The sequence below is a fragment of the Dermacentor variabilis genome, chromosome 8 (genome assembly GCF_050947875.1).
Source record: "Dermacentor variabilis isolate Ectoservices chromosome 8, ASM5094787v1, whole genome shotgun sequence".
NCBI lineage: Eukaryota > Metazoa > Arthropoda > Arachnida > Ixodida > Ixodidae > Dermacentor > Dermacentor variabilis.
This window is the reverse complement of record NC_134575.1, coordinates 9,729,830-9,749,041: the sequence shown is the minus strand read 5'-3', so window position 1 is coordinate 9,749,041 and position 19,212 is coordinate 9,729,830. Positions and strand designations below refer to the sequence as shown.

Here is a 19,212-nt window from a genome sequence, read left to right as displayed (position 1 = left end):
CACAGCTGATTTTTAAAAAATTGTGTGTGATATAAAAAATTATCCGGTAAGGCAATTCCTGCTGACCAGTCGTTGTGGCAATAGCCGTGCAAGAATCGTGTTAAAGGTTGTTGCACTTCCAGTGCTTTTTACGTCTACGAGCCTCGGCATCGCTTATATCATTTTTTCTGTTTCTCTGATCATCATCAGGGTTTCTTAATTGATAATCGAACCACCCTTGATTCGAGGTTGGCCGGAATTCTGTATAATAAATGCAATAATCGAAGGTTCCTGATTCGAGGTTTTACGTTTTCAGCAGTAATTGGGACAGTAGGTACCCTTTGCATTATCGCTTACTATAAGAGCAAATAAACAAATTCAGAAGCAAATGAAAATTGTTTGGTTACCTTTCAAAAAGTGCTCGCGAGTAGTGTTCTTGATGAGCTCACAGAAAACTGAAGCCAGGAGTTTCGTGTAGACTTCATATGTAACACAAGGTATCGTAGAAACACGAAGAAGGGTGATGAACATTTATTTAAATGATTCAATAAAATTACACGCTACGCTATTGTAGCGATGGTGAGTAATGCTGAAAAAGTATTCTTCTCTGTTCAGGCTGCATTCATACGAGCGTAATAGTCTTCCAGTACCATCTTAGCTCCTTTGTCGGCGATCATCATGACTGCCGCATTAATATTTCCAGCTGGGATTCTGGGCATCACTGAAGCGTCCATGACTCTCACGTTGGTAACATTTCTCACCCTGCATGGCAATAAAAATAGTCGTTAATGCATACGTTTATTATGACTTAGGAGGGGGACGCAGATTTCGTATAACGGAAACTCAGCATACAAACTAATATTTAAGTGGGCAAATATCTATTTCCCTGAGCCTTGTGTTCAACCTGATGCCAACTGGGGACCACTTCACCGTCCCTAAAAGTACAATTGGGGCCAGTTGGTTACACATGTTTGAATGGACGGGCTGTTATGCATTGAGATAAACTAGACGAAGCACACAAAATGTCCTTAAGCGATAACCTTACGAGGCTGTATTTTTCTGACCTTCAGCGCCTCACGTTTGTGGCAATGGTCTGCGTGCAACAGAGCCAAATTACCGCCCAAGAAAATCGGGAAGAACTAATTATCCGCCATGGCGAGCCTTGACTGAATTTCGGCTGTCAGAGACCTCTGTGGGGCATGTTTCTTCCGACATCACAGCTCGGTAAAACATGACAAGGCAGCCGTGGTAAGAAGCGGCAAAACGCGATGAAGTGTTCATGGAACCATGTCTAAAACCTTGGTGACTAGTACTCCAGCGTGTCTTCAGTCATCCTCAATTTGTAGTTCTCAAAACGCGCGCAAATTCACATGTGCGTGCCCTTCCTGCTTTGTGTTGTATATAAGGGCCATCCTGGATGTTCCTCAGTGAAAGAACGGAGCCTGAACACATGCAATTGCTTCAAAATGCTAAAAAAGTAAAGCAAGCAAATTCATTTTTTTTATAGCCTAAGAGAGCGAGGAGGCTAACCTGAGCCGAACCCTAGCTAACGCAGCGTGTATGCCGTTCTCCTGATTGGATGGTAATTGGTTTCACTACAAAAAGCGCAGAAGAACCGCTGACTCACTTTAGTCTCGAGTCGACGACTGAATCCTTGTGCTCACCCATAGAGCATGTGCAACAGACGTGTTGTCCAGGGAAAGCAGCCTGCCGGACGAAGCATTCTATGTACTCCCGGGACCATATGGTGTGATTCTCGCAGTTTGGGTAAGACCCATTCCAGATTTCAGCACCAATGTTTTTCATGGCGGTCGTGTTGAAGAGCTGCATCACTTTAAGGGTACCTGGTGAGGTATTAGTGTGGAAGAATGAAAAAAGAGTCATCAATTCATTCAGGTTGGGTCGCTTGCGTAGCCAACGTTGGCTAAGCTGTATCTACGAATAAAACATACTGAAGAATACTAGGTTTATGAACTACCTCTCAACACCGAGTTCATGTTTGTCACCTTGACTGCGCCTATTATAATTTTTTTATCTCTCCAATGCAATCTAGCAAGAACAGATTCTATTGAAAATGTATATGTTATGTTTGTTTGCTTTTACCTCACCTACATCATTGACTAATAGTTGCTTTAACCACGGGAATTATAATGCGTTTTAGATTGTTAAAAACATTTCGTCTCACTCCCTCTTTAGTGTAGACCGCTGCTAACAGTGAACACGAATTACGAAAATGTCGAATTCAAACGTCAAGGTGCAATGGTATCAAACTCCACAAGCAATCACCAAAACGATCTCTTTTCTTTACTCCACCAAGCAGAATATTAAATTTGTTTTACTACAGGAGCCATCTTCTCTATGACTTTTTCTTTCGTGCGCGTCTGTGTTGCTTTCCTGGAGTATTCGTAACTGTTATTCTTGCACTTTATAGAAAGTGTAAATTACTCCGCCCTCGATTGATTAAGAAAGTTCTATGAAATACTTTCATGTTGCAATGTGATGTTGTGGCGCCAATTTTATTCTGTCGTTTATTTGTGCTTATTCTCGCCTCTGCATTAATGATCGCTAAATGTCCTTCTGGGAAACAGATGGGAAAATACTGATGTTTTATAGTATTTTATGTTTACTTCCCAAAGCTGCAAAAAGGGGCAACGAGTTCGCTATATTTCCAGTCGCATTGTGTGGCTCATTTTTAACCAATCATTATCATCTGCTGAACTACCCAAGGACTGGAAGATCGCTAAGGTCGTTCCCCTTTTCAAATTTGGTCACAGGCACGCTCCTGGTAATTGTCCACCTATTTCACCAACATGAATATGCCGCAAATTGCTTGAGCATGTTATAGCTTTTCACATATTTTTAAGCGTCAGTTCAACTATATTGGACAAGTTTGAACGTAAGCAGTAATGCTTTAAATAAAGTCCGTAAAGAACTGATATCACCTGCTCAATCGACGAGTAAAACGCGGGATTCCTCGGTTTGAAACAGAGCACAGCAAACTGCTTAACACCCGGATGGAGTGCAAGAGTTCAATTACTTTCTAGGGCGATGTACGTAAATACAAAATGGCGGCGTATCCCTAATCATTGTGGGGGTTATGTGTGGAAATTAGTTCGTTCTCGAGCTGACCAGTTGTAAACGATCGCTATGTTGCCAATGTGGGAAAAAATTCCTAATTTTCATGCGCAACAAAGCAAGGCAGAAATGCATCACAGGAAGATAGATGGTAGCCCAAAGTGATAAACAAATTATTATTAGTGGTCACTGGATCCAACCTTTCGATAAGCAAACGTGTTTTCGTCAGGCCACCAACCGCTTTCCTTAGCAGCCTTTTCATGAACACGCCGCTCGCTCTCTTCCACATTGATTTGGGGGAAGGGGGGAACAAGCGGGTGCACAGGGCATGACAAGGCAAGTCGAAGTGTACATAGGACTGTTGCATAAGCAATCAAAGGTGATTCTCAAAATAAACGACAGCTTCTGCGGTCCGCAGAAATAAAAGGGGCGCACTACTGACACTAACGAAGTATGCTGCTGACCTTCATAGCGCTGTTTGAGGATGGCAGCGCAAAATATCGTGGACGTGCTTTTAATACAGCCGGCATTACAGCCAGACGATGGTGGCCTGACGACGACGGCGGGTGACAATGGCACAGTGAAGATGGAAATAATGACGCCGCGACGACGACAGCCCCCCCACCAAAACGGTATGACGGCAACGGAATCACCACGTGGTGACCACCATGGGATAGCAATGGCTGCGCACCACTGCTCTCTTTTCCGTTTGTTTATCTTCGGGGATCCAGCGACCATTCAATCGCGTTGTCCCCATGCACTGTGCTAGAGAAGATGTGATGAACCGGCAATATGATATAGCGCATCTTGACAACAGAAATGCAGCGGGATTTGACGGGGATCTCGGCCTCGATACCCTGAGACACGGTGTCACAGGCGATGGTGATGATTTATTGCCATCCCCTTTGAAAGGGCGTGATGACAAATGGTCGCCTTGCCTTCTTGAGTAACTCAGATATGCTATACATATGCTTCTAATTCTAGCGTTTTTTGTATACACCTCCTTAATATATTTCTCTTTCTCAAAACTTCCATATCTGCCTTGTACCACTACCTATGCCTGTAACACACCAGGTCGTATCAACCGCTTCTGTCTTTTCTTCCCCAACAATATTCTTAATGTCTCTTGATAACCTCGACTGCTGACCGGTTGGAACTTCCGTCTACTTTAAGCCAAACTTTTCTGGAAGGTGTACGTTACCTACTGGTGTCACCGGGTGAATCCCTTCGCATTCCACTAGGATGTGCTAAGTGATCTCCGGATTTTTGCTGCAGCATGCATATACCTTATTTAGTTGAGAATACTTGCTCAGATGTGTTTTTTTTTCCTTAGGCACCCAGCTCGAGCCATATTTTTTCTTCTAATTTCGTTCTTCTCTTTCTTGTGGAGAAACGCCACACAGCGCTCACTTGTACTCAAAACTCATTTGTACAAACACATGTAGGGCTAAGAGTAAAATTAAATATACAGATGTTGTAGAAGTTAGATAAAACGAGATTGGCAAAAATAAATGAAGCTTACACAATGGAATAAATTGAGTGTGATAATAAATTAGCAAAGCCCAGCTTTGAAACAAAACTATAATATAATCACGTAATAAATTAGGACAGATTATCTGCTACCTCTCTAGTTAACCAGATGTAAGACAGCAAAAAGTTGTAAGCTGATAGCTATATTTGTGCCGTCACTGCAGTGAATTGATACGAGAGCTCCTGCGAAATATTTATACCTGTTAGTTAGAGTGTAATGAACTCTGACTTTCTGCACCTGCTCTACGCGCCAGCTCAGTCTCTTCCTCCTCCCCCCTAGAGGGTGTGCAGCAGTGAGCTATGCCTACTTAAACACTCTTAAGAAAGCAACTTGTCGGAACCAGCCAGTTATACAAGGAGTTTCAGCTCGCCGTTGATTCTGTAAAAAAAAGCGTCTCTGATATACGAATTCAGCAGAGCATCTATAAAGCGGGATATTTAAAAAAAAATTGCTGGTAATTTGATAAACCCTCACGCAATAATTCACAGGTAAGCATCTATTTTTACCCAAAACCGAGCATGTTGTTGTGTCAAAGCAAATGCGGCACATTACCGTTATAGGCACTCGTGTAATGAAAATGTACAAAATGCAGTAAAGTATTTTACCGCTCGGTCTGTTATGTGACAACATTACGTCGTGACAACAATGTTACGTCATCGTATGGCGACATAACAGTGGCGACGCCGTTATGGCGACGCATGTATTCACTTGAGGCACCCACCGTTTACAATTCTGTCGACATCCTCTTGCTCAGACAAAAATTTTAGGTCGATGAGTGGCGATGCGTTCGGGTCCGTGTTGTTGAGCTTCACGCTGCCACGAGACTTTGGTCGCACCATGCCTATGGCGTTCATGAAGCCAGTTTTGTTGAACATCGGCCTGTAGTATTTATCGTACGTCTGACGAAAGAACACGAACAGGATATTGATAAATGGTATGCTTCTCTCCACTGAAACTATCATATTCCTAAAGTTTAGCAAGCATAGGTTATGGAGACATGAAACCTATAATCATACCCGTCGCTGCCATGGAAAGAAAATGTTTGAAGCTTACCAGTTAGTGAGTTTTTTCACGGCGGAACTACTATATTGTTACACTAACAGCACTCCAACGATAGACCCTTGGGGCACACCACATTCTACGTTATTACGCAACATGTATAACTGCATAATGCGTTTTGATAAAAAACGAAGTTAGTATATGCTGGCGGTGGTGTCGGGCATGCCTGGTTAAAAGGTGCCTCACCTATGGTGAAGGGTTGAAGGCTAGCCTTTTGTTATTTAGTCGGTTAAGAAGTTTATGTCGCAAGTTCTTCCTCCTTGCTTCAAGTGGAATAATTTAGTGAAGTTCATTAGTTCCAATGGCAAGTCAAATTAGAGAATAGTTATACGCAAACCGAACAGCTTGTCTTTGAATTCTTTGAAGACTATACCTATTAGGATGAGTGTGTGGGACCAGAAAATGAGGAATCTCAACATGAAGTACCAAGGTATACTGGTCTATTCGTTCAACAAATTACGAGCGTAAAATGCATTACAGCAGTGTCTCAAAGCAGCAGAAGTAGCTACGGTCCGGCGATCCGTGAACCACTCAGCATGTATGTTCGATGGGTCCCTATGACGAGCGGTGGCTTTTCCGGGGCACGCTGCCTAGTTATCCCGTTTGATGTTAATTGAGGTGGTTGATAATGTGTAGACGTGGAAGGTGTGCCTCGCGAGACGAAGCTTTGATGCGACGAAGGCCACAGAAATGTGCGTGCAGTTATGGCGATAGTGTATCGCCATAAGGGCAAAGATGCTAGTCCACGCAGGCATACTCTAATTTTGGCTGGACAGTTGTGGAATAGGCGACTAGTCTGACACCAGAAAGCGCTTTGAGAGGGCAGCTCTTATGCGCCGGTTCTTGCGGCGAGCGTCGGCGTCATTTGTAACCGAATGAACGAGCACAGCGAATGATGAAAGAGCGAACGCGGAGCTTCGCAGCGGGGGACGAAAGACGCAAGGAGTAAAGCAGAGGGGAAGGGTGCCGTGGAACCATGAGGCGGAGAGCGGAGGAGGAGGCTATGTCGAAAGGGTGACAAGAAAAGCATAAGGTGGCGGCAGTGGCTACGAGATAGCGCCATAGTAGCACGCATCGTCTGGGAGGTCTGTCTGCCGCGGCTGCTGTGAATCGTGCCCACGCGTCACCCACGCGCTGGCTCTCGCGATTTCCCGATTAGGTAGGCAGTCGCGCCACACTTCGCTGCGTTGACAACGTGCCGCACGAGACAGATTGCCCGCGCCAGCGAATATATCGCGTAATGAAAACACGTATAAAGCTATGCTCAATTTTCTCATTAAAGAGTATCGCAATCGTCGGTGAATTTTTAAGTGGTATTTAAAAAGGACACACAGCTTTCGAAAGGCGAAACTGCATATGTTGCTGATATGAAGATTCCAGGATAGGTTTCTAGTAGGGTAACGCCTAAGTACTTGTCATTAGTCAGTGAGAGGGGAACAGGCTACATTATAAGTATGTGAAACTGGTGCCCCTTTTTTTCTTTTCTTTTGATAACGGGGAGGAATACACTTTTTTTTATTATCGATCCTTCGTGATTGTGTGCGCTAGTGAGAATGTTAGTTACACCTGTGTTATTCTTGTTCTATTGCTTGTATACACTCCGCATTGTAGTCGTTCCCAGCCGAAACCTGGTATATTAAAATCCCCAACTAAAAGCATTTTACTGTTCGCATGCTGATGCATGTGTGCTTCCGATTTACCTAAATAACTGGGTGATGCATCTAGTAGTCTGTATCGCATACCGAATAAAAGTGTGGCTCCAACAAGACAGTTTTGTGCATTGGCACTCCAATTCAGGTAAATTGTGTATCAAAGCAGCACCAAACTGCTTTTTATTAACTCCATTTCCTCCATTTGATCTATATTTGCGGGAAAAAAGTATATTATAGCGGGAAAATATGAAAGTAGCCACGAAGTGGCCCGTATATAACGCATGTATGCTGACCATGACTGTTCTGCTCTGTTCTGCGTAACAAAAGTTATCTTCATCCGTAAAACCTGCTCATATAATGTCAGCTCACAGGCATCTCTAAAGCACACCCATCTGTTAATAGAATCGCGAATGACCTTGATCAAATTCTTTGATTTACCTTATTTTCTTTGATTTAGCCACTAAGTACATGCCACTTGGTTGCTTGGCCACCCCCCCCCCCCCCCCAGAATGGGCATGGCCCACTACATACGATTTTTACCTAAAACTCACATATCTTTAACGCACACACACCGAATGGCTTATAGGATTATATTTCAAAATTTTTTTATTGACACTGGTTTTCTTGATTTAGCTTTTCAGCGTGCGCCACTAAGGGTATGTCTGTTCTTAGCCAGTCCTTCAAAATGGCTACGCCTCACTCTGGCACAAGAGGTAAAGAATCTTTATATGTTGCTTGATACCGCTGTCGTACTTTTGTGTGCACACACCTGTCATCACCAAATTCTACGCATCATAATTAGCTGTAAAGCACTTCATTAACCTTTACTTAAGCTTGACTTCGCATACATTCGATCATGTGCGTTGGATCTGCATACCTTTTGACGCCGCAGTTGTGCCTCATACTGCGGCGTCTCTCATAGCCTCTTACTGGTTTCGGGCACCGAACCTCAATGTTCAATAAAATAATTGATAATTTTCATTGTCTTTTATTGCGTGTAAATTTATTGCGCTCGAACGCGGTTGCGCATAAGAGCTGCTGCATTATAGCGCGGCTTACCTCATTCGAAACGTACGGTGACTTTGCGATTTGTGGGTCTGGAAAAATATCCGCAAGTTCCAGCTCTATGTCGGGGTAGTCCTCAAGTTCATTCGAACCCGTGTCGCTATTTGTGAACAGCAGTACTTCGAAGGTACCCGGTATGGTGAGAAGTCCTGCGTTGGCAATGGAAAATTCTTCTGAGCTTCTGAACAGAAATAGTTCGTAGCAATGGTCTGATAAAAGTACAGCGAAAAGCACTGCTGATTTTTTATTTGAGAGAAAGAAGTTTTGAGCAAAATGGGGGTGCACATTGAGAGCACGTGTGGTTTAAACGTTTTTCGATGGTAAGGAGGCTAAAAAGAGGTGCACAGTACTAAATACTAAGCAGAGTAGAGAGAAAGGCTCACTTTTATTCCTTCGTTTTTTTTTCTTTAGTTCATGGGCTCCCTTGCGGCCTTTTATTATCATCAAACACATGTATGTAGGCCTGCTTCCTACTATAAACTGCATAAACGCTGTGTGGAACTTGTTATTTAATAACTATGTATACTCTTCAGGCGGGTCTTTTCGTCGAGGTGTTGTTCTATGCACTTTCTCTCACGTTGTTATTGTCCCTGGACAGAGTCACTGACTTACGGCGAATGGTAGCATAGAGTGCAGATACGATTAGATCAGTTATGGTGATTGCGTAGTCAGCGGGTACTTGCCTGATGTCGAAGAATGATTTGTGGCCAGCACTTGAAGCGACCAGCGTGTGTGCGAGTGCGGCAGTGTACTCGTACATGGACGGAAATATCAGTTTGAAAATTTAATGAATTGATATAATACTAAAAATAAGGGCGCCCCTTTTATGTGGCACCGGCTTCTCCGCCGCTGCATGGCAAACAAGAAAATTACATCACCAAAAGCTAAGGGGCCAGTAGCGCACTTCAAAATATGTATATGCCCATCTCTTCGCAGCTATTAGCATGCACACTCTTCTGATATCAAGCATAAGCACCTAATATAGCGAGGCACCAAAGCTTCAAAGCTGTAAAACTGTCATGGCGTACGTTACACCACCACCAGCAGCTGTTGGCCTCGTGCGCAACTGATGGCAACAGTGAGACCGATGCTCTATATATTATACTGACTTCAGATGAGTGCTCTCCTTTGCCGTCTGCTACTCTCCAGCTGAAGTATTCGCACTTCCATTCGTCTGCTCCAGCTTAAGCTTCGTGTCTGGGCAGCATGAAGCTCTCCACTCACTGTCCTCTCACTGTCTGCACTTTTTTTTTAAACAAGTATATTTCTTTAGTTCTTACGGCCGTTTTTCGGACTTTCACCGCCGATACAAAGGCGCCGACGCTAATGGCGCTTACCGTTGCGCAAGACGATTGCGGCGTCTGAAAGTTTACATGCTTCCGCATGTTTTCCACATAGCCCTGTAACTCCCTCGAATAAATTCGGAGCATTGATAATAAATATTCAGTTGGTAGCCAGCGCTTGTGCTTGTCAATTGTATCGTCCACGTTTAACCTTCGCACTATACACGGACGATAATTTAGAGGCTGTGCTTCCCGAGCACGTCATTGCGGTAAATGCCGTGAACATCTTGCTGGGGCAGCGCAAGCAACGGAGACACAAGGAAAGAAAAATATAGGACAGCGCTGTGTATTCATACAGTGCTGTCCTGTAATTGTATAACTTTATTTATATGCATGATTGTATGTATTTGTATGTGTACGAGTAATCATAACAGCGCTGCCCTGTATATTTCCTTCCTTACGTCTTCGTCGTTTGCGCTGCCCCGTCAAGATGTTCAACCATTACCAGCCAACTTGCCCAAATTGCCATTCGTCTACTTGAGTGGCGCTGCTCACCGCGCCCGGCTGCACGCGCTCGCCAACTGGCGAGTGCATCTTCTGCAAGGGCGGCTCCCGCTCTCGCCTTGTGAACGAGAAAGTTGAGGAGTCTGACCCAACCTGCGGAGCGCTTCGAATGGGTTCGTGTATACCGTGGCTCGCGTGTTAGGCGTCGGTGAGCCTTGAATTGCTTGCTGTGTTATATATTCGACAGCCACGTTGATCGCGTGGAAGGCAAGCTCATACGTCGTAGCGTAGTTTTCCTGGTCCTCGCACTGCAGTAGACGGCTATGGGCCCCAATCTGATCTAGACTGCGGTTGTGGTGGGGGGAAGGAACCTAGGCAGCGTCGGTAAAGAGAGCGCCGATAGCACTAGCTGTCGCACCAATTGGCAATAGCTGCCCGTTGAGAGACATGGGCCTCCTTATTTGCCTTTGACGTGATAGGCTTATTTACCAGGATCCTTTCATCTTCACGGGTTAGAATTTTCTGAGGTATACTCGGGAATTAATGAAACATAGCTGTGTATAACTGGAGCAGCTGACGTCCGGATCCTGTCCACACATATATCTATATATATGTAGGAACATACGGAAGAAACTTTGGGATAGTGCAAAATCAGACCGTGACACCTTCTTTTGACAAGCTTTGCATTAACAAATGCGCATATATTTGGGACGAAGAGACTGACAAAGAACCGATGCAAAAAAATAACGACACAGAAACAAACCGCCGAATAACCCGCCGGGCCGCACAAGCCGCACAATCAAAAGATTAACATTGATAATGTAAACGCCGGTAGTGTCCTAAGCAAAACAGAAGCCTTGGGAAGCCTTGTAGTCTACTACGAGCCCGATATTGTGGCCATCACGGAAACATGGCTATCGCCGGCTATATTCGACCACGACATTCCTCCGCCAAACTACACAATCATCCGAAAAGACCGACCTCCACGGGGTGGAGGAGTGGCCTTACTGATAAAAAACTGTCTTCGCTTTGTCCTTCTTCCCGAGGTGGTCAACGCTGAAGCCGTTTTCTGCAAACGTTTGTGCGACGGGACGTCAATTGTAACCGGTTGCGTTTATCGGAGCCCTTCCTCTGACAGTGCCTTTTGACAGTGACATGCCTTTCAGCAATTCAAGAATATATGCAGCGTCATGTCCATCAATCCAGGATTATAATTGCGGGCGACCATGTACAACCTTGAAGTTAAAATCTGCAGTTATGCATTTCAAGCAGAAACTAAAAGGTTCAAACCAATACTACTACAGTGTCACTCTTACTAGCTTCCTAAACAATAACCCACGAAGATTCTGGAAACATCTGTGCAGTACCGATCAGACAACGAAACTACCTGAAGAAGAAAAAAGTGCAACGGCAAATAACTATCACGATTTCTTCAAGTCAGTCTTCACGGAAGACAATGGTACATGTCCTCCTCTTCCACCATCCTGTACCTCAGTGCTTGATCCCTTAATAATAACGGACGCCGGAATCCACAATGTTCTTCTCAGTATTGACCCTAAGAAAGCAAACGGCCCTGATGAAATTCCAAACGAATTCCTAAAAATATATGCTGAGTGGGGCAGTATATATCTGGGACAGATTTTTTGTAAGTCACTAGCAACTACTAATCTACCACACGACTGGAAAAAACCTAAAAGAATACCTATCCACAAGAAAGGAGAAAAAAATAATCTTGCCGATTTCAGACCCATATCTCTCACTAGCACTTCATGAAAAATACTAGAACACGTCATTCTCAAACACATGATAGTGTTTCTAGAACGCGAAAACATCCTATCGCCTCACGAGCACGATTTTCAATCTGGCTTATCAACAATCACTCAACTAACAGAGGTAGTTCATGACCTTGCTCTTAGCATTAATAATTGTTCTCAAATTGACATGATTTTACTTGACTTATCTAAAGATTTTGATTGCGTGATTCACACTAAGCTAATTGCAAAAGTGGAGCAAGCCATCGGGAAGGGGGAAGTTTCTGCTTGGATAACAGCTTTTCTAACACGCCGCTCACAATTCGTTATGTTTGACCATATGCCATCTGATGTCGTTGCTGTCACATCTGGAGTACTACAAGGCTCGGTACTCGGGCCGCTGTTATTTCTGATCTTCATTAACGATATAACCAATAATATAGGGTGCAAAATCAAACTCTTCGCGGATGATTGCGTGATATATAATGAAATTAACAGCCATAACGACCATCTCGATCTTTCTGATTCCCTTAACACGCTAGCCAAGTGGTGATCCCAGTGGCAAATGTCTATTAATGTCAATAAATCAGTGGCAATGACAGTAACAAGAAAAAAGCAACCCACTCATTTCACCTATATTGTTAATGGCACACCTTTTTCGATCGTTGAGCAACAGAAATATTTAGGTATAACGCTGACATCAAACCTCAATTAGGAAACACACATAAATAATATTACAACTACTCTACTGTGCAAGCTATTTCACCTAAAAAGACGCCTAAAGATCGCCCCAAGAAACATTAAGCGCCTCGCCTACAAAATATTTGTGAGACCTATTTTAAAATACGCTAACACAATTTGGTTTCCTTACACAGCAACTAACATAGCTAAACTTGAAGCCGTACAAAGAAAAACCGCAAGGTTCATTCATAGCAAATATCGTTCTACTGACTCACCTTCACGTCTCTTAGCTTCCTTAGGCAGCAACACATTATCGACAAGAGCAAAACAAGGTCGACTAAAATTCCTGTTTCAAATTATGGACCGTCAGTATAAAATTTATATCACCCAGTACATTTCATATTCGCAATCTAGAATAACACGGCATCAACACCAGCATACGCTAACCGAGTATACCTTTTCTAATGACGCATTCATATACTCATTCTTTGCTCGGGCAATCAGAGAATGGAATGAACTTAACTCGTCATTAACAGCGACAAACTCTTTATCCCTGTTCGTTTCACAGCTGGAGCTCATCACAAGAGATTATTAACGACGTCTAATGTTTGTTCCTTATTCTCTTTATGTTAAACTAACAGTACTTAGAAAAAAAATTGTATGCACTTGTTTGTTTCCAAATATTTCACGTTTTTGCTTTGTCTATGATGTGCCCCAGTTGTTGTTCACTTTATTCTGCATTGCTTAGTGTTCTCTTGCATACCTTATCTACCTTATCTTTTGTATTGTGTTCAATATAGTTGCTTTTTCATTCTTTATGTAGCTCGCACGTGTATTTACGTACGGAAAAGAAAGTGATCATGCCCGTCTGCTAGGCTCGCGGCTGAGAGTGGCAGTATTGTAGTATATATATATATATATATATATATATATATATATATATATATATATATATATATATATATATATATATATATATATATATATATATATATATATATATATATATATATATATATATATATATATATATACGAGGTCTATCGCGATTATGGCTTGTTTGTTCAATGACGGCGTCGATTGAAGGAAGATCTCAGAAATGGTGGAGTTCTGTTCGCGTATGTCTATGAAGGTGTTTTAGGGCATAAACTGATTCGTCTTAAAATGCGGAATTTATGATTGAAGAAAGTGACCTGATGCGCACATAATACCCATAGGTACGACAACGGTATGAAAACTGAAATCAGCATCAATAAGAAGCCCTTACGCGTGTCAGTCACTGTTTTTTTCCCTCTTCGCGTCACATACCATTAGCCGAAAACGATACGCGCCTGACCCTAGATTGGACCCCAGCCCTTGAAGACAAGCCCCAGCACAAACAATAGGAGGGCACGCTACTCGCCTTTGTTATCAAATTCTGCTCTCCTTCCGTCATTGAGCATCGCTAAAGAGGTATTTATAAATGTAAAGCGTCCAAAGTTTCTGCGATCTCACGAACAAGTGCTTTTTTCCCTAAACGTTGGCGTCGTGCTTGAACAGTCTTAGTATGATCTAAATTGTCCTTACCTGTATGATTTTGGAAGTACTCGGCAATGCTCTGATTTATGTTGCGTAGTCCTGTTTCATCATTTGTGGTAGTTACAACGAGGCCAAGAAAAATTATGTGATCCATGAGTCCCACACCCACTGGAAGGCCTGGCACCACAGGTTTGATCTGCGAAAGGACCTCACTTATTACAATGTTCTCATCCCAATGTAGTCGCGAACCATTTCAGAAACAATTTCAGAGTGTTTTAGCTAAGCAGATTGACAAACCTCTCCACTCAATCGCCAAGTGAAAATACTGACGCGCATGTGGAGAATGAGAGCCACTGTCCATTAAGTTAGAACAGGAAATAGTGCGGCACTTTGCTTTATCACATATTTCTTATTACTATTTGCTCTAACTGATCATATTTTGTGATATTAATATACGTCATAGGCAGTACAGAAAGCCGTTGCAAAGTTAGAGAACCATCAGGTAAAACAGTAAAATTATTGCTATTAGAGTTCGTCGAAGACTGAGGCATGCTTACTAGTGCGAGGAGGAAACAAAGACTTAAGAAGAAGGGAGCAGGAAGGAAGAGCGCTTAGCCCTTGCTCCGTTACTTCCTACTCCTTTATTCGAAGGCATTTGTTTCCTCGTTGCGCTAGTACGCAGGTGACTGTTCAATTTAACTAATAAAACTTGTTACGCATGGCGAGACATGGGAAATAAAAATATATATTTTTGAATAGATCATTGTCGTTTTATTAAAGGCTTTAGCATCAACATCCCACAATTATCAACTACATGTTCAGCTCAGCTACTAGTCATCGTGTGTTACACTTAGCATTTAAATAGTGTACTACAACCGTTCTCTGTGATTTCTCGACCACGAAGCTCGTGTGACAGGATGTCCACTTCCTCAAAATTTTACTCGCATTGCGAGTGGCTACGCCTCGCTGCACGAGTCATCCAGGATGCGTTGCCATGGATAAGCGACGGTAAAACGAGCGCGAAATTCAAACACATAAATTTACTTTGGGCTAACCGATCGAGACAAACACCCTTTAATGGCTTTGTTATTATTATGTATTATTACTAAAGCGAAAAGCAAGAAAGTGCGCAACGAGATCACGAGCATAATATGTATTTTATAAGCACTATTTGCTCTAGCCACAACACGTTATTCACGTGCCCGAGTTCAGTATGCAAGAAAAACGCTGTTGGCTCCTGCTGTGCCCTGACCCTAATTCTCCTACAGAAAGAAAGTAAATTTCGCTTCTGATGCGGTAACATCTGAACCTTCTTATTTTTTATTTTTTACGACTCTCCACGTTCTTGAGTTCCGCGCTTGGCACGGGCGTATATAAGCAGGTGGGATTATGTGCCACCTTGTCTGCAAACATTTAACAAGTTCTATGAAAATGTTTTCGCAATAAAAGAAAGCATCCTTTGAATTAGCCAAAGGTATCCTTTTTCTCTCGAAATAATTATTTCACTACACTACTGAGGGGCAAGCTGGATTACTATTGTCGCTTGCCTATAGCGGTCATCGCGGCAGCATCGTATTTCAATGTTCAACCGAGTCATTCATTATATCATCTCAACCGCTAATCACATTATCGTTCCCAGTAATGGAAGTGTTAGCCAATATATAGTAGTTCTATAAAAACAATTGTTCAGACGATACAATTAACGTCTTTTCCTGCATTCTTCAGCATTGTCATGTGGCCGTTGATGATGTTTTTATACTCTTCAGGTGGATTTCACGAATTATATATTTTTTTCTGCAAAAGCAGCTTTTGTTTCATTTCATGCGCTAAAACTTTGCAAAAGTCGCACAACATAGATTTGGGTCGTAAGGGCATACACTCACTTTGCTTTTGTTTAGATCCTCTTCGGGTCCGATTCCCGACAGCATGAGCAGCTTTGGAGAGTTGATGGCTCCCGCAGAGAGGATCACCTCGAAGCCGACACTTACATTCATTTCGACTCCGTCCTTGGTGAAGACAACGTGAGTGGCTCGTTTATCGTCGTCAAAAATTAGCTGTGCGCACCAAGAGAAAAATACAAGAAAAGACGGTTAAAATAACTAGTCATATGCATGTGATGGTGACTCGCTGAAGGCGTACGCTTTCCTTATTCTCTAATCTGACATGCCTGCCATCCCTGTATTCTGGTTCCTTACCTAACTGACATTTATTATTCACATCATCACGAATGCGCATTTCTGGTTGTGTCCAAGAGTGCGTATAAAGCGCGTGACAGCCCTTTGGCTTTCCCCTTCCGCTGGCAGTTGCCAGCCTGCTCCTCGCTTTCCCTTTGCTCCCAATGGTATATATGTTTTCAAAACAAAAAATACAATAATAATAATCTTGCTTGTTTCCTTACGTTCTCTTCTTAGGCGCGGCCTCTCGCGTATGAAGCTTTAGTTAATCGAATTCGATTAGAAATATTGGAAATAATTGGCCAAACGGAATGCAGGAGCATCAGCCAGATAAGACATACGATTTATCGTCGAAAATCTTGCGGCTACTACCTCTTTTTCCTTGTCTTAAAGACTTGACATTTATAGCAGACGTAAGTGCATATCGTCGCACTGTTGAAGTTTCGCATTTGCATCACGTACCTCTTAAGACGCCACCTCTTCCTTTAGACATCAACATACGATCGATATATAATAATAATAATAATAATAATAATAATAATAATAATAATAATAATAATAATAATAATAATAATAATAATAATAATAATAATAATAATAATAATCATCCAAGCTACACCCACTGCAGGGCAAAGGCCTCTCCCATACTTCTCCAACTACACCGGTCATGTGCCAATTGTAGCCATGTTCTCCCTGCAAACTTCTTAATCTCATCCACCCACCTAACTTTCTGCCGGCGCCTGCTACGCTTCCCTTCTCTTGGAATCCAGTCCGTAACCCTTAATGACCATCGGTTATCTTCCCTCCTCATTACATGTCCTACCTATGCCCCCCCGCCCCATTTCTTTTTCTTGATTTCAACTAAGATGCCATTAACTCGCGTTTGTTCCGTCACTCAATCTGCTCTTTTCTTATCCCTTAACGTTACACCCATCATTCTTCTTTCCATAGCTCGTTGCGTTGTCCTCAATTTAAGTAGAACCCGTTTCGTAAGCCTCCAGGTTTCTGCCCCGTATGTGAGTACTGGTAGGACACAGCTGTTGTACACTTTTCTCTTGAGGGATAATGGCAACCTGCTGTTCATGATCTGAGAATGCCTGCCAAACGCACCCCAGCCCATTCTTGTTCTTCTGATTATTTCAGTCTCATGATCCGGATCTGCGGTCACTACCTGCCCTAAGTAGTTGTATTCCCTTACTACGTCCAGTGCCTCGCTACCTATAGTAAACTGCTGTTCTCTTCCGTGACTGTTAAACATTACTTTAGTTTTCTACAGATTAATTTTGAGACCCACCCTTCTGCTTTGCCTCTCCTGGTCAGTGAGCATGCATTGCAATGGGCCCCTGAGTTACTAAGCAATGCAATATCATCACCGAATCGCAAGTTACTAAGGTATTCTCCATCAACTCTTATCCCCAATTCTTCCCAATCCAGGTCTCTGAATAACTCCTGTAAACACGCTGTGAATAGCATTGGAGAGATCGCATCTCCCTGCCTGACGCCCTTCTCTATTAGGATTTTGTTGCTTTGTTTATGGAGGACTACGGTGGCTGCGGAGCCGCTATAGATGTCTTTGAGTATTTTTATATACGGCTTATCTACACCCTGATTCCGTAATGCTTGCATGACTGCTGAGGTTTCGGCTGAATGAAACGCTTTCTCGTAATCAATAAAGGCTACATATAAGGGTTGGTTATTTCAGCCGTGGTTTGAGACCGGACGGTTCTCAATCCACAGTAACTTCAGCGCCTGTTTCATCTTGCTCAAGATGTGCATGAATTTTTCAACGTTGACCGACACATGCATAGAACGTACTTGTGTTAGCAATATTCCCAATATCCCCGGTAGCACTGGCATGTACTATACATATAATTTGCCGGTGCTAGAAGCGATGAAAGAGACTGGACCATAGCTACACTGAACATTCAAAACAGCTGTGCAAATCTTTTTCACAGGTTTTAGCTAACAGCGGTATTTACGCGTCATTACGGCCACGCATTGCAAGGCACCAAGTTTCCAGATTGTGACCAGCGCCGTGTGAATGAACCTATGAAAAATGTGCTATGTGATTGCCCTCAGTAAATGGAAGAGTAACCGTGTTTGTGTGATAGTCAGGCACGTACCCAGGATTTTCTTTCCAGGGTGGGGTGGTGGGGGGGGAGGAGTGGCAACCCAAGGTAACTTTTCTGTGGACATGATGGGGGGGGGGGGGGGGGGCTTACGTTTACTAGCATAAATGTACATAATGTCCACCATTCACCATAAAGACACGTAAACCCTGAAAACAAAAATGACATAAGGTGTATCTCACTGGTAAGCTTGTGAGATACACCCATCCTTTACTTGGCAAACAAGGAACCACATCAAATGGACTCGCGCAGAAAAGAAGCCCAGGAAGAACACTGCCAAGAACAGGTAAACAAGCGAAAATGTAAAATAAACATTTCTAGTAGCGTTTTTTTTAATTAGCTCTGAAAGAATTATAGAGAAATATATATTTGTGGTAGAATCACAGTCCTTTTGTATCCCTCGTTTACTGCTCTACCAAGTTAAGTGCCAAACCGACTTGTATTATTTGGGAAGTTGCGTAACTATGCGTCGAAGTCTAAATCAAGAAAAAGAAATGGGTATGGGCAGCACACGTAATGAGGAGGGAAGAAAACCGATGGTCATTAAGAGTTACGGAATGGATTCCAAGGGAACGAAAACGTAGCAGAGGGCTGCAGAAAGTTAGGTGGGCGGATGAGATTAAGAAGTTTGCAGGGACAACATGGCCACAATTAGTACATGACCGGGGTAGTTGGAGAAGTATGGGAGAGGCCTTTGCCCTGCAGTCGGCGTAACCATGCTGATGATGATGATGATGATGACGTAACGATGCGTGGCCTCCAGTCCCATACAAGCGCGTCGAGCGCAGGACGCTGCGGTTCTAGAAGTACT

At 43.0% G+C, this 19,212-nt stretch overlaps 1 protein-coding gene across 1 annotated transcript in view; it reads right to left on the bottom strand.

Annotated features, from left to right (window-relative positions):
- Positions 1-503: 503 nt before the first annotated feature.
- LOC142590820 (glucose dehydrogenase [FAD, quinone]-like) overlaps positions 504-19,212 on the bottom strand; it is a 134,462-nt gene continuing 115,753 nt past the window's right edge. Inside the window, exons 8-13 of the mRNA XM_075703224.1 lie at positions 15,982-16,152; positions 14,147-14,294; positions 8,356-8,510; positions 5,307-5,484; positions 1,607-1,823; positions 504-741 (exon numbers count right to left, since the gene is read on the bottom strand). Of these exons, the coding sequence (XP_075559339.1) occupies positions 591-741; positions 1,607-1,823; positions 5,307-5,484; positions 8,356-8,510; positions 14,147-14,294; positions 15,982-16,152 (1,020 nt within the window). The 3' untranslated portion in view covers positions 504-590. The remainder of the gene's footprint in view (positions 742-1,606; positions 1,824-5,306; positions 5,485-8,355; positions 8,511-14,146; positions 14,295-15,981; positions 16,153-19,212) is intronic.